The sequence below is a fragment of the Corvus hawaiiensis genome, chromosome 13 (assembly GCF_020740725.1).
Source record: "Corvus hawaiiensis isolate bCorHaw1 chromosome 13, bCorHaw1.pri.cur, whole genome shotgun sequence".
NCBI lineage: Eukaryota > Metazoa > Chordata > Aves > Passeriformes > Corvidae > Corvus > Corvus hawaiiensis.
This window is the reverse complement of record NC_063225.1, coordinates 10,976,492-10,998,988: the sequence shown is the minus strand read 5'-3', so window position 1 is coordinate 10,998,988 and position 22,497 is coordinate 10,976,492. Positions and strand designations below refer to the sequence as shown.

The 22,497-nt window shown below is 42.4% G+C and overlaps 1 protein-coding gene across 14 annotated transcripts in view; it reads left to right on the top strand.

Moving 5' to 3' along the window:
- Positions 1-22,497, top strand: part of MEGF11 (multiple EGF like domains 11) — a 255,759-nt gene that overhangs the window by 168,944 nt on the left and 64,318 nt on the right. For all 14 annotated transcript variants that reach the window (XR_007206509.1, XM_048317360.1, XM_048317359.1 and 11 more), the window contains 3 exons: positions 116-252; positions 5,359-5,571; positions 12,932-13,106. Coding sequence is in view for 13 of the 14 variants with exons in the window: in XM_048317360.1 (XP_048173317.1) it covers positions 116-252; positions 5,359-5,571; positions 12,932-13,106 (525 nt within the window). In the remaining variant the exon portion in view is untranslated. The remainder of the gene's footprint in view (positions 1-115; positions 253-5,358; positions 5,572-12,931; positions 13,107-22,497) is intronic.

The window sequence follows — 22,497 nt, the reverse complement described above, 5'->3', positions numbered from 1 at the left end:
TGCTACACTTACATCTAGTTTTAGCAAGAGGGACAATAAAATTCCAAGCTGCATAGAGAAATTTATTGCATTATGAATGTTGACTGAAATATTGCTCTTTATGCAACCTTACCAGGGGCTGGTGTGTGCACAGCCATGTCCTCCTGGAACCTTTGGAATTAACTGCAGCCAGGACTGTCCATGCCACAACGGAGGACACTGTGACCCTGTGACAGGAAAATGCCTCTGTACAGCTGGCTATATAGGAGACAGGTAAAAATCAACCCCCAAAGCCTTTCATTTTAACCATGGACTGTCAATATTTATATCCCTTCTAGGACTTCTTTCCTGAAAAATGGTGTTATGTTTCTATTGCTCCAATTAGGTTCATCCTTCTGAAGCACTTCAAGCAATATAAATGTGGCAATGTTATTACTTTTTATTGGCAATGCTCTCCATTTACAGGGGGTTTTAATATAACTTTTAAAATTTAATGGATTAAATTTAATTTAGATATTTACAGTGATAAATTTAATAGAGAGCATTACATGTTTACAAGATATGTAAATGAACTATCTTTATACAAATTAATATCCTCAAGAGTAAGCAATGCAGCAGTTTAATGTCTCCTTCATTCCTCTGTACTGCTGTAGCACTGAGCCATCTCAGCCACCAGCAAAAGGTGATAAATCCTCAAAATTTATAAACAAGAGCCTTCACCCATGAATCGATCAGAGCAGATGATAATATTGTTTTACCAAGGTGTCATGGATTCAGCAAAATGACTACACAGCAAAGTCAATGAGGGATTGCAACACGTGCTGGCTTAGCCTCCAGCTAATCCTGGCTAACAAAGGTTGGGAAGCGCAGTTAAAGCAGCTCTCAGGAGTGACTTTTCGCTGGGGCTGTGGCACCACGATTTGCAGAGATGCTAAAGCACTTTCTCCTCTATGTTCCCTTTTTTATTCGGTCTATACTGACATATGCTACAATTATATTTTTATGCAACAAAGCTCATTGGAATTTCTCATTTCTGCCTTTACTGTATAATCAGCAGGTCGCTGTAGCACAAACATCCAACCGTCAGCCTGGGGGAGGGTCAGAAGGCTGCTCCTTCCCGTTAAATGTGGAGCTTCCCTGTTTCCATTTTATGGACAGTTATAATTGGAGGGCGCTCTGGAGTTTATGTCAGGATTTGCATGAGGTTGAACATGGAGGAAATACTAATTATTTCCAAGTAATTTGGAGGAAAAACATCAGTGTGCCTCTCCTCCCCATTCTCCATCTGGAGACAGTGCTTCCACATATGTGATACCATATAATTCCTGTTTCTCTTTGTCTCCTTGTGGAGACTTTTTCACTAAAGGAGGCAACTGTGCAGCCTGGACCTTTATACTCGTGACCACACTTGAATCTCAAGCCATTTCCAGTGCTGGCCATGCTGGGGAAGGCTGACAGAGCCTCTCTTGCTCTCCTCATTTGGTTGTTGCACATCCTGATAGATTCCTGGCTGTAGATGAATCAATCTAATCAAATGTTGGAGCTGTTGGGAGCTCCCAGCCAGCAGCCTGCATCCCTGTTGGGGATGAGGAAAGGAGATGGGAAGAGGATTTTACTGCTGATTGCCTTTGGAGAGGGGCTGGAGAAGGCATCTCAGGGAAGACATAGCAGGAGCTCACAGGGATTGTCCTTGAGCAAAGGGAGTGCAGACTCATGAGATCTGTACTTGGAGAAAAATAAGAGAGATTTGGACTCCAGAGAGAGATGTAACTTGGGAAGGGAGACAATAAAAAAATAAGGCAGAATTAGTTGGGAGAAGTGGAAAAGAAGGGAGGGAAGGTCACGTTCTGGACCTGCATCCAAGCAAAACCCTGGGGAATTACTCACCTTCCCTATCCTGGAGCAGGGAAGTAAAAGACACTGAGAGGAGAGGCAGGAGAGCAGAAATGCAAGTGTGTGAAAGGATGAATGGCAATAGGATTAAAAAGGTAAACGGGCAGTTAGGAAAGCTCTGCTGCTGAAGGGTAAAACTGAATTAGCCTAGAAATTCCCACCTTTCCAACGAGTTCCTGGAAGATTAAAACATGTTCATCTATCAGCCTTTAATCCCCCTTCCATAAGGGAAGGGAAACCTTAGGCCTGTTGTATCCAGCTGCAGTTCTGCCGCTCACTTGGCCTGGGCAGCACAGGTTTGTAGTGGCTGTACTGGTTTGTTCTGAGCACACACCTTCCCTTACCTGGCTGGGGGCCCATTGATTTCAGTGAGGGACGAGGTCTTCAAAGAGTCTGAACGGCTTTCCTTGGTTTTGTGCTCACACCACAGGGGCAATGGGACAGACCAGGCAGCTCCAGTTTAGCTCAGAGTCTGTTTTACCCTCTGCATCTCCTGCAGCTGTTGCAGTGTCACAGCAAAAAGGAGAGCAGGAGAATCTGCTACACAACAAAACACTGTTTGCTTTAACATTTTACAAGGCATTGAAAAAAGTCTTCTTAATAATGACAGATACTGTGAATAACAGCAATAAAGAAATAAATACACTTTACCTACTATCATCTTAAAATTGTCAATAAGTACTATATAATGCTACAGTTCATCATCATGTGCAGAAGATAATAACATAGAGTTAGATAAATATCTGTGGAGATGAAATGGTCATAAAGGTCTGTGTGAGTGTAATTGCCACACTTTTGTTCCTTACCTGTTTTCCAAGAGTGGCACTGCGCTAAATCTCTGGGAAATTGGCAGCACTGTTAATAACTGCAGGATGCTTTGTGCTCACTGAAATGACTGGATCTGTCATGGAAATGTGTGTTTTACAAACTGGAAAGGAATAATAGCAGAGGCACAGTTAGAAGCTGAGAATGGAGTGTTTCAGAATTCAGTGGCTTACGGGAAAAGTGAACATGCTGGTTTTGCTTTGTTTTCCATATTGCCCTTAAATCTAAAGATTGAATCATAACAGAATAAATCTCACATTTATTAGAACTATATGGGCAGATTTACTCTCCTGTTGTTGTGTTCGTACCTGTATCTCTTATCTCCAGGTTAGTGCATTTTGGGTGGCTTTTCATATTTGTCTGTGCTACATAAATATGATCACTGTTTCAAAACAAAGAGAACAGCCTAAAAAACTTTGCAGCATTATACCTTAAGAAAAGGAAATTGTGGGAAAAAGTGTAGGTGCATGTACTAAGTTCATCTGTTAAGCAGGCTGTCTTCTGTTTAATATTTTGTGAAATTGCTTCCATTAATTCTACAGGTGACAGCCATATTACCCTATCCCAACCCAAATAATTATAGTACATATTAAAGTTCAGTGGATATTATAATACGAATCTCCCCAGATAGGCAGAAAGCAATGTAAATTAAACAAGAAACATAACTAGGGCTTAGCAGCTCATTTTGTAATTTAATTGAACAATGTATCTGGTTGTTAATGGTGCTATGGACACATTAGATTGATATGTTGCAAAGGAAAGATGTTTAAGTAGAAAGCTAATTCCTGCTGTGATTATTCTCATGTTCCAGAGGAGTCATTATTAGTATTCTTTGTATAAAATTCATTAGCGGTAGCTGCTTGATCTCCAAATAAATAAGTTGGTTAAATTGTTAGTAGAAAAAGGCTAATTATGTAAATGGATTAGGTCGTCAATATTTCATTTCCAGATGCTTTTCTCCCTGCTAGGTAATGCTTCATCTTCTATAAATATAGAATGATACAGTGCACTGTTGACTAAGAATTCATCCCGTGGAGCACAGAGCTCTCCTGCTCACTCCAGGGTCTGTGCAGCAGTGGAGACATGAGGAGCTTCACTGTTCCTCCTTGCATTTCATTTGCTGTAAGTGTTCCAGCCCTACTGCTCCTATTCTTTGCTGGCTCTTTCATTTGCAGCTGAGCCCCCTGAGAGCAGCAGGGCTCTCTCTCCCTGGTGCTTCTCCAGACTCTTTCCCTCTTTGTCCCAAACTACTCTCACTTTGGGTCTTATATGAACTCCTCAACTCGGATTTGCAACCAGCAACTGTGTTGGTACCTGCTGGAATTAAATCACCAGCCAGGCCCTTTGCTGTGTTCATTTATTTTTAGTAAAACATGATAATCTCAAGCTGCAAAAGTAATACCCTTCTTATATACTGCCTGTGTTCATTGCAGTTTTGCCTGGCTTGCATCACACATTAATCTTTTATTACTGATCATTATATTAACTCTCACCTGCCAGCTGTGAAATGACCTGCAGAAAGACATTTAACAATTGCCTCCATCCACTGAGTTTACAGTATACACTTTAATCAATGCTCAGGCTTAAATTAATGCTGATAGGCAATTTCCAATGCCTGGCATCCATGTGATAAGGGAATTGGGCTTTTCTGGGCTTCTTTTTCTGTTTTTATTAATGGAAAAGGCCTATCTGTATTTCACGGTGGATCATGTAAACTGTGGTACTATCTCATTGCAGAATTTTGAAACCACTGAATTGTGTCAAGCACAGAATCAGTTGCTTTCTTCAGGACCTTAGGTGAGCTTTTCCAAGTAGAAAATAGTCTCTTAAATTGCTTGTGTAGGACAAGGAAGCAGACTTTTTTGGCAGATCTCAGAATGTACCCAAGTAGGGAGATATTTTTAACAGTGCATGGAAGGTGCAATTTAAAACAACCCATATGAAGTGTTTGCAGGTTCCAATTTTATGTGCATCAAATATTAAAAATGCTGGCAATTTTTAAGAAGATTTTCCACTAAGGAGCATGAAAGTGATTTTTTTGAGATTTTATACTACTGAGCTACCCTGGAGTAGGAGAAGAAAAGCAAATTTAAGCTTTTAGTTACTCAGAACATGCACAAAACACAAAGGGGTTTCTTTTCTCCTTGTTGATATAAAACTGGTGCAATGACAGCACTAAAACATTGCTGGAGAACATTTTGCTCAATATTGCTAAATACACTTTCCCTTTTAACCCTCCTCTTCGCTGAAAGGGCCATGTGCTTTCAAGGGAGGTACACAGTCCTTCTGTGATAAAGAGAAGTCAAACAGGTGAGGAGTTCTATAGTAAAATATTTTATTGCCTATCAGAGTCTTACGATTGATGAACGCAATTGTCAGGGTCCAGGAAAGAAGAACACACTTTTAAATGAAGGTAATATTAACTAATGCAAATTTAGCAGGATATAATTGGGCATGGATTAATGCAGTTTCTCTTAGCAGCAATTTGCAAGCCCAGGATATCCCATCACTCCGGTGATACCATCAGTTCGCAGTACATTACTTAAATAAATGAGCAATGATTTTGTATTTAATTCATTAACAAAAAGGTTCCTGTGTAAAAGCCATGTCCTGATGAGATTGTGCCTGTGACTGGATCCTATTTCCCCCATCCCATGGCAGGTGTCAGGAGGAGTGTCCCATCGGCACCTATGGCTTCCAGTGCACACAGACCTGCGACTGCCAGAACGGGGCCAAGTGCTACCACGTCAACGGAGCCTGCATATGTGACCCTGGATTCAAAGGCATTCACTGCCAGGAAAGAATGTGTCCAGAAGGGTTTTATAGCCTCAAATGCAACAAGAGATGCCCTTGCAATATTACCAACACCCTCAGGTAGGTACATCATGTAATATTCTAGTGCAGGGACTGGTCAAATTAAAGCATTGGGAAAAAAATCAGTTTAACTACAGCTACTGTCCTTTTCTCTGTAGTTTTTAAGTACAATCACAGCGTGTTTCTCTGGATTGCAAAACTTTGATTTAAATGACCTCAGGTTTGGAACCATAAGCCTCAATGCAGCCAGATACTAAGCACATATCTGTTAACAACTCCGGTTACACCTGAAACAGCCTGACTTAAAGCTTTATCCTGTAAGTCTTCTAGGCATAAGAACCACCAGATGATGCCCATATGTGTGGATAATAACCCACTGAAGTTTAAAAAATAGATACATGTTTACGGAAGTCCATGACTTTGCCTCTTTTTATGACATGGGTTTTCTTATTAGATCTATAGACAGCAAGGGGACTTTCAACATGAAACCTAATTTGCTTCAGCTGATGTCTCGTGGCAAATTACCTTGTTGGAAACACTTGAGGCAGATGTATAAATAGACTGAAATCAATATCCCTGAGCCAGTCTGTGGAACTATAACATGGTCAACATTGTCAAAACAGACTCCTCACGTGAGATTATTTTTGCTCTTCGTTCTCTATGTGTATGTGGGAAATATTCAGGAAAATAAATATCAGGGAATTATACCTACAGTGGAATGAGCCTCGCTTAAAAGGTCAGGGTTCGATGTTTTATTCCCTTTTTTGCTTTAAGATCTGATTCTTGAGGTTCTCTTTACTATGATACAGAGTCACAAACAGACTTGAGCACTTTGAATTTACTTTCCTGTTGCAGGTTTGAGTAAGTTTTCCAAACCTTGAAAAGAAGGAAGAATTTAAGATTCTTCCCTATTACCCTCTTTGTTACCTTTAGTAACTCCTTGCCTTGTTTACTGACTGCTGGAATTGCTGTTTGGAGAATCTTCACTCCCTGTCTTGCATTAAAGGAAGCCTGCACAGCCAAACCCCCTGGCCTGAGCTGTCTGATGTTCTGGGGCCACAATTCCTCACCTGCACGATGCTGAGCCGCTCAGCTTCCACTGGATTCCCTCCTTTTTCTGCCCATTTCTGTTCAGCAGGCAGAGCCAATTTAGGGTTATGTAGTCTTCAGGGAGAGGTGGAGATAATTGATGCCCAAGCAAACATGCCCTTGATACAGACATTCTTCAATTTCCAACCAGACGGGTGGGGACCTGACTGTCCTGCTGATGATGACAAACCCACCTTGCCATGTTGCTGCTGCTAAAATATAAACACACTCAATTATGTATGCAAGAAATAACACCTCATTTGTGTGCACACACAGACACACACAAACACTTCAGGCAAATCTGTCTGTGCACTTGAGATAGACCCTATTTGTCTCAGTCTTGGAAATAAACAGGTGATTTTCCTTGTGAATTCAGCTCTGAGTTGTGAGGCTTTGCTTAACTGAAAGTGAGAGCTCACAATGGATTATTTAAAAACTTGTAATTGTGGTGATACAACTCCTGTGCAGCAAGAGAGCTCCAGCACAACTGGGTTTGACAGCCAGCATCCAAACAGTTTGAGGCTCCCAGGGAGCTCTGTACAAGAGGCTCCCATCGCTTCTGATTATGTTGTGTATCATGAAATCATTGCAAAAAATACCATCCCTGAGGCATGAGCAGCACATCATACACAAAAGATTAGTGCTGTGTTGTACTGAGGATGGGGGATGCCTCAGGAATTACTGCAGAGTGAGCTGAGGGATAAACTCCTATGTGTCACTCCTGCCAGCGAGTGTGGCTCCAGCCTGTGGTAAATCCAAGCTGAATTGCTCCTCAGTGTAAACTCTTCAGGTGTACAGGAGGGTGAGAATATGCTCGTGCTCAGCAGCTGACACGTGTGTCTTCACCCCCCCCGAGCCTGCAGAAACCTGTTTTTTGTGTGCCTGTATTCCAGAAAGGTGGAAATTGAGTGGAGGGACTGCAGGCCACAGGCAAGGCTGAGCTTGGCTGCTGTTTCTCAGCTCCATGCTCAATTCATTAAGAGTCTTTTAGGTGGAGTAAGACTGTGGTTTTGAGGGTGCAAGAATTCACCCTGTGTTACTCAGAACTACCTGTGAGGTGCTCTGAGAGTTTGCCAGAGGATCTTTTCTGAAAAGACAGGCTTGTATCATCCAGCTGTGAGGAAAGAAGAGGTCTCAGAGAGGTTTGAGAGAGCTCAGAAAGGGGGAGGATTGAATCCTCTCCCAGCTCTTTTCTGGGCGTGTGGTCATTCCCACACACCCTGCCTGTGCCTGGTTGCTGTCTGATGGGAACATTTTATTCCTTCTCTCTCAACACTGCTCCGTCAGCTTCCCTTGCAGCATCCTCTGCTGAGATGGTATCTCTGGTTCCTTAATAAATGAGTCTGGTCTTTCTATTGATAAAATCTCCCTTTTTCCTACATCTTATCACTGCTGTTATGGAACAAAGAGATATCAGCAAGCTGTAGATGGGTAAATGTTCTTTCATTCATCCATGGGATTTCAGCTCTCCACTTTTCCACCAGCTCTGCAGAGTGCTGTCAATTGCTGAGCCAAGGAGCATCAGAGCTGATGGAAAATGACCTTTTCCAAAGGCACTCTGTATTCTGAACAAATCTTTGTGGTGATTGTTTAAGCAGTCCCATACAGTGCACTTCTCTTCACACCCACCTCTTCCCATTCCTCCCTGAGTGTTTGTCCTTGCTGAAACAGGCCTCTTCCAAAGTGACTCGTTTACCCACAGCCATCTATTTTCCCCAGGAGCAGTTTAAGCTCTTGTGGTCCCCAAGTTGTAGGATAATTATATAAACACTTGTAGAAGGGAACCTGTCCCAGGTTTTGTCTCATTTGATCTGGTTATTGGAGAGTTGACTGGAACAGAAAGTTCTGAGGGCTTTGAGGAGTAGCTGAGGAGGAACAGCAGGAAACACACAATCAGCTTTTCCATTTCCATAGATCTATCTATTTTAATGCCTGAAGAGATTGGTGTGATCATCTAGTCTAACCTCCAGCATGGTAATGACTGAAGGACACCATCCAATAATTTCTGCATCAAAGCACACTGAAAGGCACTTTGTACAGGACTTTGAACAACCCCACAATTAGGTGATTTAGAATGTGGTGGTGACTTGGACTGTCCTTCCACAGGAAAGGGTACACCTGTAAAAATCTCCCTTCTGCAAAAAGCCCATGTTGAGACAGCCTACAGTGGCTGGAAAGGAATAATGCTGGCTTGTTTTTTCTGTCAGGCAGGGAGGGAAATGAACAGCTGGAATAGTCCTGGCCGCCCACCCTTCCTGAGCAATGGGGGGAAGGCAGCCTGGGGAGCCATATGCCCTTGGTAATGTCTTTCCTAGGTCAGAGACGTGAGAAGGGAAGGAAGACACTGGGACAAAGTCAAATGGAATGGACAGATCTCCAGAGGCTCCAGTTACTGCCTCAACACCGGCAAGTTGGGGAGGACCAAACCCCATGGAGCTTTCAGGAAGTTCTGCCTTGATCTGACTCAGTAATGTGCTGGACAAGGCCGGCTTTGAAGACGTGCTGAACTGAAGCAGTGGCCCTGCAGTCTCACTGTGGCCACTGCTTTAAAGCAAGAGGCGTTTCAGCAAAGGAGAATGAACGTAGTGTGGACACCATAAAACAGGATGTTTTAACCTAATCCTAATAAGGATTAGGCTGTTGTTAATGAAAATGAGATGACTGGTGCTGCTGTACAAACAGAAAGTCAGGAAATTCAACGAGAAGGTGTTGCTTTGACTGAAAGATGTGTGGAGAACAAATTCAGAATTTGGAACAGGATGTGCTGTCTAAAACATTTCTTTTTCAAATTTGCCTTGAGAAATTTACCTGGTTTCCACAGATTTCCTCATAATTAGATGCTTAAAAAATTTAAAGGTCAAAAATGCCTTTATGCTTTTCAGTTCAGCTAATAAAATTTTTTAAAATTAACCTTTTATTGCTGTTAATGTGGCTCAAAAGCCAGGGATTGTACAGTAGCTTTCAAAGTGCAGCAGGAGCCCTGGAACCCTTTCCTTTTCAGCGCTGTTATGTGCTGTGGACAGCTCTGTTCCACCTCTGCTTGGCCTGGAGCCACAGGAACACTTGGCTGCCTGCGTTCACTCCTGGTTTCTACCCTGCTTCTTCCTGTGATGCAGGAGAGTTGAAGAAATAAAAGTTGTTAAGATTCAATGCAAACTGCAAAGCATAACACTGCCAAAGTCTTTGGAGAGTGAAAGGTTCCCTTGCTGCTCCCAGCAAGGGTTGGAAAACAGATGGTGGTGGGTTTGCCTTTGGGTTCCATTTGGAACCCTCCCTTCTCTCTTCCATCCTTTCAGTGATCCTTCTGCAGAGGAATTGTTTGTGCTCATTCATTTCAGTTTATTGGGGGCTGGAGAAGTGCTTCACATGCACTGTGACCCCTGCTGGCAAAATCTTACATGGACATACACAACAGGAAGGTGCGTTCAGAACAGGAGGGGAGGAATTATACAGGTATTTATACAAATTTCTAGCTGTATTTGCTATTCAAGCTTTATTCTACCTCAAACTTTTCAACATCAGTCCAAATATCATGTAACTCACTGGGCAGTCTGGGTGCATGGATGTTTGGATGGGTGATAGATGAATTTCCAGGCTCTGTTAGATATCTAACTATGTAATTTGACCAGAATGTAGTCGTACAAAATGCCAGCAGAAGAGAAACCTTCCTAACACACACATATATCCACACATGCACTATTTCTGCATCATGAGCTGCAATATATTTTGCATGTAACTCTGCTCACTTTAATTACTGGAATAGTTCATACAAACCAGAGAGAAAAAAGAATTAATATAAAAACTTTGTACTGTTTAGTGATATCAGCTGCAGATCTTGAAAGGGTTTCCAAAGAAAGAAAGGCATCATTTTAGAAATGGGAAAAATGAAGGCAGAAGAATCAGTTAGGTGGCCAAGATTCCCTGGCAGGATTGGAAGAGAACAGCTGCCTTCTGCAGTTTGGGAAACCATCTAAATCTCAACCCTCCTCAAGTTAATGCTGCATCAGGCACCTTGATTGTCAAACAAGTGCTTTTGAGTTAGGAGAAAAACAAGACCCTGATCTGCTCAGGCTGATAACAAAATTATCCTTTCTTCAATGGGAAGATTATACGGATGGAGGGACACAAACATCTGCATCAGATTTTCCTGGCTCACAGTCCCATGAAGCATGGGCAAGGCTTTATTGGGGCAGAATATGCTCTCAGACTTCTTCTGGCCCTTGTTTTGGGTCCAAGTTCCCTGTCTTCAGGGAGGAGAAAGGAAAGCCTGTTTGGTTTTGATTCTTGTTTTAGTGTGTGTCAGGATGAGTTTTAGTCCTTATCCATAGCTTGTATCCCACGTAAAAAAAGCTGTCCCTGCTGATGAAGGAGCCAACCTCGGAGTAAAAATTCTTAGTGAGTGTAGTATTTTCTGCTGAATTGTCATAGACTGATTCAAATTGCCCTGGTCATACATTACCTTTGAAAGATTTAATTTAGCTAACAGATGCAGTTCTCATGGAAGCACATGATACCTGTAGTAGTAGTGGAAACAGAGAAACACAAAATTCAGTTCAAAATCCCTCTTTAATGTTGAGCTTTCTGCTGCTGTTAGGTAATGATTAATAGACACAGGGGGGAAACCCGAGCTTTTATTATTTTCATCTAAATGTTAAGAGGGGCTTTGTGAAAAACCATAATTTCAGGGACTGCTTTGTCAGAAGAATTTCATGGATGGTAGTTTGTTAGGCTGATGAATTGTTTTAATTAGTCAGTAAAACACTATTTATGATGAAACATTTGACACTTAGAAAATTTGATCCTTTTTATTTGCAACACTATATGACCAACCTCTCCTACCAGTAATTGCCTGAAACGTACTTGGAAATTACGTTTTATGAGGTTACCTTGAAAATTAACATATACAATATTAATTTTATAGGTGTAAAGAAACCTATTCAGTCATGTCGACAATCTTAAACTGTAGCAATAAATAATCATAAAGGAAAAGAAATTGTTCCTGTGATGCAAAAAAACCAGGAGACCGGCCCAGAGAGAGATCCCACCTTGCAGAAGTCTATTCTTCTTATTCTGAGAGTAAAGACAACTAGATTTCTGGCAATATTATTTCTCATCTCTCTCACTGAGGACTGAACAGTGCCATTACTGTGCAGTGCTGTGGTGCAGAGGCCCCAGAGCATCTTGAGCTCTCAGGTGCAGCCTCACACTCCCAGCTGGCCTTAGACAACATCCCCCAGAAACCTCCATCCCTTCAAACCAGGAGTTAACACATCTTCAGCCTTCCCCTCCTCTCCCAGTCCCAGCCCCAGCCTCCTGCTGTGGGAAGGTGGTGCCCTAAGGAAACCTCAAGGAGGAAAAATGCCAAATAAAGATAAACTGTTTCATGCAGGAGGAACAGAGGGGTGAGTGTTCCACCTACAGATGGAGAAGTACCAGGCATTGTCCAGTGTTCTGGGCTCGATTCTCCTTTCTCCTTTTCTCTCCATGTGCTCTCACTACAGTGTTGAATTGGCTGAATAGAAATGAAAGCCAGAGGATTAATGTTGTTCATTATCCAGCAAAAAGGAACTTGACTCATTTCCCTGCACAGCTGTGACTTAGTCCCAAGGCTCCTGTTAACTCCTGTCCTGAGTAAATCCCAAGGCTTCAGGTACTGATCAGTTCTGGTCACCACGGCTGAATATTCCCTGCAAAATTCTTCATCCAAGGAGAGTTTTCCCTTCCAAAGCACTTTCCTTTCTACCTGTGCCTACAGGAAAGTTCTGCTGAGGTGGCACTTGCTTTTAAAACACAAATGGCAGTGCGATGGGATGGGATGGGATGGGATGGGATGGGATGAGATGGGATGGAATAGAATAGAATAGAATAGAATAGAATAGAATAGAATAGAATAGGAATATTGTGCCCCAGAACTAAGGTTCATTTTCACAGCTCTCTTGATTGCATTCCTTCACCCACTATAATTTCTCCTATCCCTGAACATTCTTAGCTGGCTGTATTACAGCCAAATAGTACAGCACATACCTGCCCTATAGCTGTAAGGATTAATGGTGTGGTTGATGTCAGTAATCCAAGTCACATTGACTTGAAAATGGAAGAGCATAGACTTCAAGGTGTAAACTACCCAGTGCTGTGGCAGTTCCCAGATGGTAAGAAGTGCTGTGCTATTTAGCACCAGATTCCCTATTCACCACCCAAGTTATACAGCTGCTCATGTCCACAACCCTAAAGAGTTTCCAGGCTTGTGCTGTTCTTAGTGTGACATGTGAAATGTTCTGGGCTGTATTTTTCCTTCCTGCCCACATTTCATTAACATCTGTCTCTTCATTAGTTGCCATCCTCTGTCTGGGGAGTGCAGCTGCAAGGCTGGCTGGGCTGGGCTCTACTGCAATGAGACGTGTCCCGTGGGCTACTACGGCGAGGGCTGCCAAGTGCCCTGTCCCTGCCACAATGGGGCCGACTGTGACAGCATCACTGGCAGCTGCACCTGCGCCCCAGGGTTCATGGTGAGTGGGGCTGGCCATGGGGAGGGGGTTCATAAAATGGCTGCAAAAATAAAAGAGGTTTTTAACCTTGTTTGAAATAATATTTGCATAAAAGCAGCTAAATGCAGGTGATTTTCACCCATTTTGTGCTAAGTCCACATCACTGTCCTTTGAGCGGTGTCAATGTATGGCTGCTGGTTATTTACTTAACATCACTGTTCAAAGTTTATTACTATTATAAAGATAAAGGTATGGTTTCCCATAGTATATTCTAAGTCAAGACATAACAGAAAAGGTGTCAGATTATTGTCTGCCTGGAAGAGCAGAGAAAGAATTCTCATGGCCTTTCAGCATGTTCCTTGTCAGTCACACTGTGATTTTAATAGATGAAGATATTTTAAAATGTTACAAATGATAGAGCAATTTATGTCTTTTCTGAGCCTGTGTGGCAGGTGTCTTTTACCTGAGCATCAGAAAGAGCTTCAAACATTCTGAGGTAAACAAGCATGACATTTTATAGGTGAGATATAAAATGGCTGAAGAAACCAGCGAAGATGAAAACATCAAGAATTCAGAGTTAAAAATTGCCAAGCTGCAACAGAAAGTATTGGGACATGGATCCCGGTGTCCAGTCCTGCTAGGGCTGGGCAGAATGGAATTCTTGCAAGCAAGTTCCCTGCTTATCTATATATGAAGCCACTCCTCTTCAGGAACACACCGTGGAGGAGAAGTGCAGGCTGTGTTTAAGAAATGATACTTCCTAAAGGAAGAAAAATACTTTAAAGAGAGAATTCCACCAAACTTCATGAGCAGTTGGCTTTCTGTGTCTTTCATTTTACATGATCTGTCCCCACAGGCCTATCTATGTTTTCTATACTATTGTAACAACTATGAGTTATAATACTAAGTTTACTAGAAATCAAGGGACAGGCTGCACAGCTGTGACAGATCTATAGTGTGGAGGTCCTGTATGAGATTAGTGAGATGCCAAAGACTTTTTAGCCTCCTTTCTTTCTAGTTCCACACCTGAGCTTGTGATCCCCAACTAGCATCTGCAGGGCTGTGCAGCTGGAGTTATGGCTTGAAGACACCTTTGTTCTCTGCCTCGTGTCAGCAGCTGAACCTGAAAGTTGGAGCTTCCACTGATTTCCAAGGGTTGTTTCAATGCCAGATATTGCCAGATTTATTTAGGTGTGAGGGGCTGTACTCAAACGCATGCGTACAAGATAACAGTACTTAGAGATGGGGGAAAAAAAAGAAGAAAAGGTCTTTGAGGTTTGATTCCCAAGTCCACAAACAGAAAACAAGAATTTATCTTCTCTATACAGTACTTGATGCACAAGTGGAGGAAGGATGAAGGCAGCAGCATGTCAGTAACAACTACAAAATAAAAAGATGCCAAGATCCTCCTTCTTAACAGGAATGCTGTCCAAATTTGCAGCACAAAAGCATTTAGGGACCCTTTACTGTACACATTTTTAAAAAGCATACATTGTCCAATATACATTGCCCCAAGGCAGCATTAGTGCAGGCAGAAAGCCTGGGAAGTTCCTATTGCGTTGCTTCAAAATAATATTTAATTTCATAATAAAGAGCTTTCTTGCATTGACATTTAAACAGCTTGGTTATTGAGGATAGCTCTATAATCACTGAAGCATATTTAGGCATTAGTATCATTGCTCTCACATAATATACTATAATCTCTGGCAATTAGTCCATGAGGGGAAGTAAAGCCTTGAAATTGCTAATTTATTGCCTCTGAAGCATATTTGTCATTCGTGTGCATGCCAGATGAACTGCAATGGTTCTTTCAAGTGCTGCAGAACACAGGCTGTGCTGAAAAGTTGCTGGGAACCTTTTCCTCCCACCCCAGGGTGGTGTCCTGCTGGGATGCTGCGGGCAGGGAGGAGGTGAGCTGGAAAAGGCTGTGGGGCCAGAACCAGGCTGGAAGTGCCTTATCCCAATGACACACTCCAAGCCAGGCTTTCCCTTCAGATATTCCTGCCTGGCTCTTGCTGAGGCAGCAGGGGAGCTTTGCCTGGGGATAGAGTTTTGCCCTTGAATTGGGCGAGTCTGCGAGCACCTGTTCCGAGTTCAGGATGTGTCCTCTGGCAGAGCTGGCAGTGGAGTGGTGCTAATGCAGAGCTGGGCAGAGCTAATTATTCACAAAAGCCATAATGAATCCCTCTTGCTTTTTCAAGCATGAGGCTTGGCTGAGGCAGCCACACGGGCAGGAATTTTGCCATATAATTGTAAAGAATAAAACCAGGAGCAACATCTTATATTTTACAGCAATATTTGATCTACACAAGATCCTAGGGCAGAGCAGGCTGAGGGGCTTCTAAGACAGGGAGAAGGAAGAGAATATGCTGGGAGATGGGATATAACTGCAGAATTTTATCTGCAAAGGCAGAGAGGTTGGACCCACAGGACTTTGGGATTACTGGCCACCCAGAATATGCAGTGCCCAACGTAGGACAGTGTTTTCCTGACAAAGCACTCCTCCAGCCCACTCTTCCAGCACAGATGGTGGGTTTTTAGCTCACCCTGCCTGTGTCAGGGCAGCTGGGCTGGGTTTCAGGATGAATCATCTGCTCTCGCAGCCAAAACAGGGACATTTTGTTGGGATGCAGAACAAGCCATTAAACACACAAAGCATCTGGTCACCTTTATTAAATGTATTAAGTGAAAAGGCAGCCATCCCATAGGCTGCCATGTACGTGAGCAGAGCACTTAATTTTTGGAAATTTAAGAAGATTTAAGTTGTAAAATAAAAATGTATATGGTAGCTTAAAGAAAATACATTATTTATTAGCTGTGACATTTCCAAAAATTAAAATGCCAAAGCTAAATAGTGGTGAGCTTGCAGTTTAGGGTAGAATTTCAAAACATTTTTTGTCTTATTTTTTCAATGAATATTTTGTGTCAGACTCAAGAGCCAGATTTGCACGTGTCTGGCTCTAAACCCAAATGACAATGTTGTAAAGCTGTTACTGGGTACCAGTACAGGGTATTTGTATGAGGTGCTGCTGTGACTGTGCTCACACGAAGGGATGGGTCTGTTTTACCTCTGTGGGTTCTGAACCACAGTGCAGAACTGGGTGTGGATTTGACTGAGGGGTCCACAACCCAGACAGGCAGCATACAGGACAATAAAAACAGGATAATAGGAGCAGAGGAGACACAACCAAATCATCTTCCCCAAAATCACAGAGCTGCTCCCCATTGCTCCACAGGCCTGTTGGGAATGCTTTGCTTCCTGCATCCCACTTGTAAAGGAGGAAATGGCTGTATCAGTTTAACTCAGATGATTGCAAGGAATCACCATTACAAGCATGCTAAGAGGGCATTTCCCTGCATCTGGGACTTTTAACATATTTGAGGGTTTCCCCGTAGCACTGATGTGATGAATTGCCAGAATGCTCTTCTGAAGAATGGTTTTGTAAAGCTGTTCTGCTGCCATCTCGTTTGTGACCAGAAGGAACCTGGCAAACACATGCAGGGAGTGCACAGATTAGCCCTAAAAAGCACCCAGGGAGAGTCTTGACTGGTAGAAATTGGATCCTCACTGCCACATGGAAATGGTTGCTGCTTGCAATAAATTACCTGGATGCTATTATGGGGATGGCGAGAGGGGTTGTACTAACTTGTACCTCCCTTCCTTCCAAATTCTGCTCCAACATGTTCTCCTACAAGTCCACTAAACTCAGGTGTGCAGGAGAGACGTAAAAGAAATCAGGACTTGCTGTGTCCTCTCTATCTTCTTTTGGTTTTGGTTCATTGAATTTTATTCCTGTAATTCAATAAATATGGTGGAGAAGGCCAGAGGATATGAATTAAATATGACAGGAGACCACAGGAATCCTGACCTTGTGTCTCACAAGAAAATCTTGAAACCAACCCCCTGCACATACCTATCAGCATTTTAGCTGCTGAAATCATTATAAATGCTATTGAAATACAACTAAGTTCACCTTCTCCATTGCACAGCTAATTGCAGCTTCCCTGAAACCAGTGGCTATCTAGAGACCTCATCCCGGGCTATGCCTTTGTTTCTTTATGGATGCTTTGTTTTCTTCTTTTGAAAAATGAGTTTAACTTCAAATGCTTTCATTCTGTGTGTTGTGGCAAGGAGAGACGTAGTTAAAACATTTCTCAGCCCAAGACACTCCGAGAAAACTTTTAACACTTCTCTGTGGAATGTGCGGTCAGCTTTTACTTCGGCAGGCACTTAGGTCTATATTTCACATCCAGATGACAGAACTTATATTACTTTAAAGAATTCATCTATTTATGCTGCTATTTTTTGAAGACCTGTCTGCTTTTATTGAACCCTGCGTGCTGGCAAGCAGAGCAAGCACTTCATCACCAAAATGAAAGAATCCATTTTGACATTTCTCTATTCACTGTATTGGTAGATCCCACACAAGCCAATCACATTCAGCAAAGCATGGAAACTACAGCAGTGGTGATCTCTTACTAGAAGATTTTTCAGCTTTTGGAATGACTCTTGGATTCCCTAAAGCTTCGCAAGATTTATCCCAGTACTGTTCATCTATAGCTATTTGCATCTCCTGTTGGCATTGCATCAAAATTGCATTTTAAAAGCACAATTAATGCCTTTCAAATATATCCTGATAGAGGTGCTTATGTGTATGGATCTCTGGCTGGGCTCAGTGGGAATCTGGGCACTTAAGCGCTGAAACACAGGCTTCATTTCGATCTGTAAGTCCATAATTTTGTCTGGCATGCCTGAATTTCTCAACATAATGCTTTCTCTACCACAGGGGTAAAAATTGCTCCCAGAGTTTACATCAGAGTAAAACTTTACAACCTACCTGCACATTGAGTAAGAATCAGCCCTTGTAACACACAAAGAACAGTAGCTCGAGCACTTAGTAAAAATAAGTAGAAATTATAGTGCTCTAAAGCTATTCAAATGCACAGCAAATGCACACCAAATTTTGTAATGGATAATCTCTTGGTCAGTACAAACACCCACACACAGACTCAGACCAGTCTTAGTCTGCTCTGTGCCTACTCAGTGAGTAAAATGACCAATTTACTTTTCCATAGAATGAGGAGGACCATGATTATGGTTTTTAGAGGTCATAAGGACTTAGAGGTCCAGTCCAGTATTCCAGCCATAACTGGCTTCCTTCTGGCACATACCACATCTCTTGTTCCCTGAAAAAAACATACAGGAGAGAAAAAAACACTCTTTATATTAAGAAAAGTGGAAGCCTGTCCTCCTGTCCTACATCTTTAAAATTCTCTCTGTTGTCTAAAAGAAAAAAACAGAATAAATAGAGAGGAGCACCTTATCTTATCTTCAATTGAATTTTCCCTGAAGGACCCAAGTCCCAGGTAGGTCTGGAGAAATTTGAAGCATCGTTGCCTGTAGGTGTTTTCTAAACACACAAGGTACAAATTTATCAGAGTATTCCCTCTCTTCTACATATTAACTTTCATCTTTATTCTAAATGTATCATTCTTCACCACTGCAGAAGGAACCAGGGAAAAAATGAATGAGACTTCTTTGTGTTATAAGCCCGTGGTTCGGTAGTAAAATTATTTTCTAAATTTCACAAAATTCTTAATATAAAAAATGAACGTAAGGTTGAAGATAGTAGATCTGGTTTGGGGGCTTTAACTCATTTAAATGATCCATTTCTCTTTGAGATAATTCCAAAAGTACTTCAGTGGAAGCTCATTGCAGAGCAACAGGGCATCTCATCAAAAGGTTTAAAAAGAAAAGACCAGGGGAAAAAATCTTCAATAGAGCCTGTGTCCTTTTATCCTTGATTTACCGAACATATCAGTTACCCCCCTTTGTTAAGAGCTCTTTTCATTTTTAGGTATAAAATAAATTCAACCATTTTATCAAGATGTTCTTGTTACCAGCCACCAGTATAAATTTTACTTGCTGTAGGTGGGGGAGAGGTTTTCTGGCACAGCAGTTGTCCAATTAACTGGAGTATCACAGGCAGCAGGAATGGTTTGCAGGGTCTCATTTCATGAATTACCTGGGTGCAGGGGGAAGATGCATTTTCTTCTCACTGGTTTCCCATTTGTGTCCATGACCCAATGTCTCAAACCCACGGAGAAGGGAGAGGAGCAGAGGCAGAGGGGATGAGGAGAGGCACCCTCACTGTGCAGGTGAGTCTGAGCGTGGGCTGCTGCTGGCAGGGCATGAATTATTCATTGATAATAAAAGTAAAACAAGTTGTCTTAGAAGCTGTGGAGCTACAAGAGTCTTGTTTGCCACAGATTTCTATCCTTAGTCCTCCAGCCTCTCCTGCCCAGCTGCAGTAACGCTTTCAGGTCTCCTTTGACACTTTACCAGGCAAGGGACGCTCAGGTGGGCTCATGGACCTCAGACTCACTTAATCTCTCTCTGCGTAACCAGGTTAAAAGTACCATGGATCACATTCCCTAAAAAAGGAAAGAGTTTTGCCTGAGCAAAGGCTGGGTATTAAGTCAAGACATAGAAGAAATTGATTCCCATTCTCCCAGCTTTTGAACTCTTTCCTGGTTATTGTTTTTTCCTTTGTTTCACCTCAGTTATCCAAAAGTTCTTAGTAGAGTTAATTTTAAGAAATTTGGGAATATCCCACTGTAGCCCTGAATAATTCCTCAGCTACCCCTGAAGTAAAGAGACATAGACAGAGGAAAGGCCAAGCCAGCCCAGGAGGACTGTCCTGGTGATCCCAGAAGCAGCTCAAGAGAGGAAGTCCCTGCTTGGATACAGGGAACAGTGAGATGCAGCTGAAGAATCACCAAAAGATCTGGAAGATTCAAAGTGTTCAGAGCAGGTTTGAGAGGCTCATTTTGTCGAAGCCAGCAAGAAGGAAATGCAGTCTCTGATAACAGATATCAGTATCAGTTTTAGGTCTGGAGGTGATGTGAAAGGCAGAGATACGGAAAATTCAACTAAAATAACTTTAAAAAATGGAAGATGTAGCTGTGCCCTGGGACACCATGATGGAAGTCAAAAATTACATTCACCTGGTGTTTAAAAAGTGGATAAAGATAAAAATCAGTCTGTCACAACGACACAACTAGGCCCCCTACACTCACTATGGCTGCATCCCAGATCCCTCTTTTGGGGTTTTGGTCTCTGAGGAATGCACTCTCCTTTGAACTTGCATTTTCTTGGTGTCTTCTAGATAGAGACAAGTCTGAAAGCTCAGCGGATAGTTTTTTGAAGCTTACAAATTACTTCACAAGTGGATGTGGAACAAGAAGTGGATCTCAAGCAGGCAACAAAACCCTCTCTGTTCCATACAGCCCAAGAGTGAGCTGGGAAAATGTTTTTGAAATGAAGGAATTGATATTTTCCCATTGGACAGAACTTTTCCTGTCAGCTGGGCTGCAAGTTGGAAGGTCTGAGTTTATAAACAGAAATCAGAACACCTCACACCCAATGTTTTGGTACATTTTCCACATAAATAGAACTGATCGCAGATCATTTGCACTTATCAAGATTTTTGTGCAGTCATAGACCAGATGAAAACTGCCTCTGAATCACATCTTGATGTCCCTTTTTATTGTTGACATCTTGAGTTTTCTTACTCACTTCTCAATGCATACAAAAGAACATATTTGAGTGTATGCAATGGCTGTGCTTTGATTTTTCTGTTGTCCATTGGGGCTAATAACAGTCTATAAAATTTTTCATCCCAAAGCTACTCGGTGTGATCACTAGAGACTGTGAATGATCTTCCCTTGTCTGTGCAGCACCCTGCATGGAATGACTTGGTCTCAGTCCAGCTCCCTGTGGATCAGTGTGTACATCACAATCCCTATTTCCATCAGGAGCCACCAGCAAATTTGCTGGAACATTGAGCCTTTTTACCATTTCCCTTCACAAACCATTGCTTCAGGTCAAGCCTGGTGATGTGGCTGTGTGATCCATCTCGAGGTCCCTGTAGGGCTTTTTTTGGACACACAGAGCACAGGTACCGAGAGCTTTTGGAGCAGCACCCCTCATGAGCACTGTGGGCCACCCAGCTTGTCCTTCACCCTTCCCAAATGGCAGGTGAAGCTGGAAAATCAGTCCAGCTGTGGGGTGACACTGCCACACGTCATTCAGGGAACAATGGACATCACCTCAGTGCAACGGAGCTGGATGTGAGCTAAGCCAGGATTTCAGAAACTCACAAATGGATTCTTCTGGCTCTGCTGAATTACAGGAGGAGATAATCTCCATTCCAGTGCCAACAGGGAAGATCATTATGGGGAGGCCACCTGTGTATTCCAGGCTTTCAGACCAAGCCGCTCCCCTATTGATTTTGATATCAGTGTTTTATATCAGTTTTATATAGGTTTTTTATATCAGTGCTGTCAGTCAGGCCTGGTGCTGTTCTCTCCCAAGCTTCTCTGGACCAATTAGAGATTTCTGCGGGAGCACCGGCGGCCGCAGAGCTCGGGAGCCTGTGTTTTCCCAAAGCCTGGCAGTGCCCCTGTCAGCATCCGGCTGCAGGAGCAGGAACAAAGGCTCTGCTCCCACCTCAAGGCATTTGGTGAATGCTTTTGAGCAGGTGAACTATTGTACCGCAGTGTTTAACAAGGTCACTGAATGCACAGGACACAGTGGCTCCTGCTCAGCTGTGCAAACTGCAGCCCTTTCTTTGAATTCAGTGGAACTTTTCAGAGCCTTTTATGAGCTATTCCATTTCATTTTCTCTCCTCACTCTCTTGTCAGTGCACAAGCTGCAGAAATTGTCTGTGACAGCTCAAATTCTACTTTGTCAGTTTACCTGAACACAACTGCTGCCTTCAGTGGGATTGTCCCAGATACACAAGAGGGGGGTTTGCCTCATTGTCTACTTCTACTAATGAGACTTACTCACTCACACATGGAGTTTGTAATTTGATAAGAACTCTGAGCAAGTCCCAGGTCTTGTCTTTCTTCTCATATTTACTTTTACTGGGCTCTGCTGCAGTTTTATTTACCCAAATAACTCCAAAGTGTTTGTAAGTGGGTCCAAAGGAACCAACTTGGTAGAGAAAGCCTGAAAGCCCCTGCCTTTGTTGCTAGTTGACATATTTCGTGTGTTTTATCCTTAATTGGCAATGTGGCTGTGTCAAATTGCATCTCCCTTCCTGTAGCCTCATTCAGAACCAGTTGAGCTCAATATTCTGCTCAGACTGAATATTTGATCTGAATTTTGCAGAGGGATGAACTGCTTGCCAATAGCAGTGTCTCCTGTCATCTACTAGGCTTCCAAATGCATATATCTTTATCCACACTATCTGTGGATCTATGCATGAAAGCATTGGTAGCTGACTCTCCTGGTAGTTCAAATTGCAAACTAACTTGATTAAAACTTCCTAAGGACAGGATTTAAATAATTTGCACTTTATTTTCTGTGCAACTGTAATGTCAAAGACTTTGTCCTTTACAATC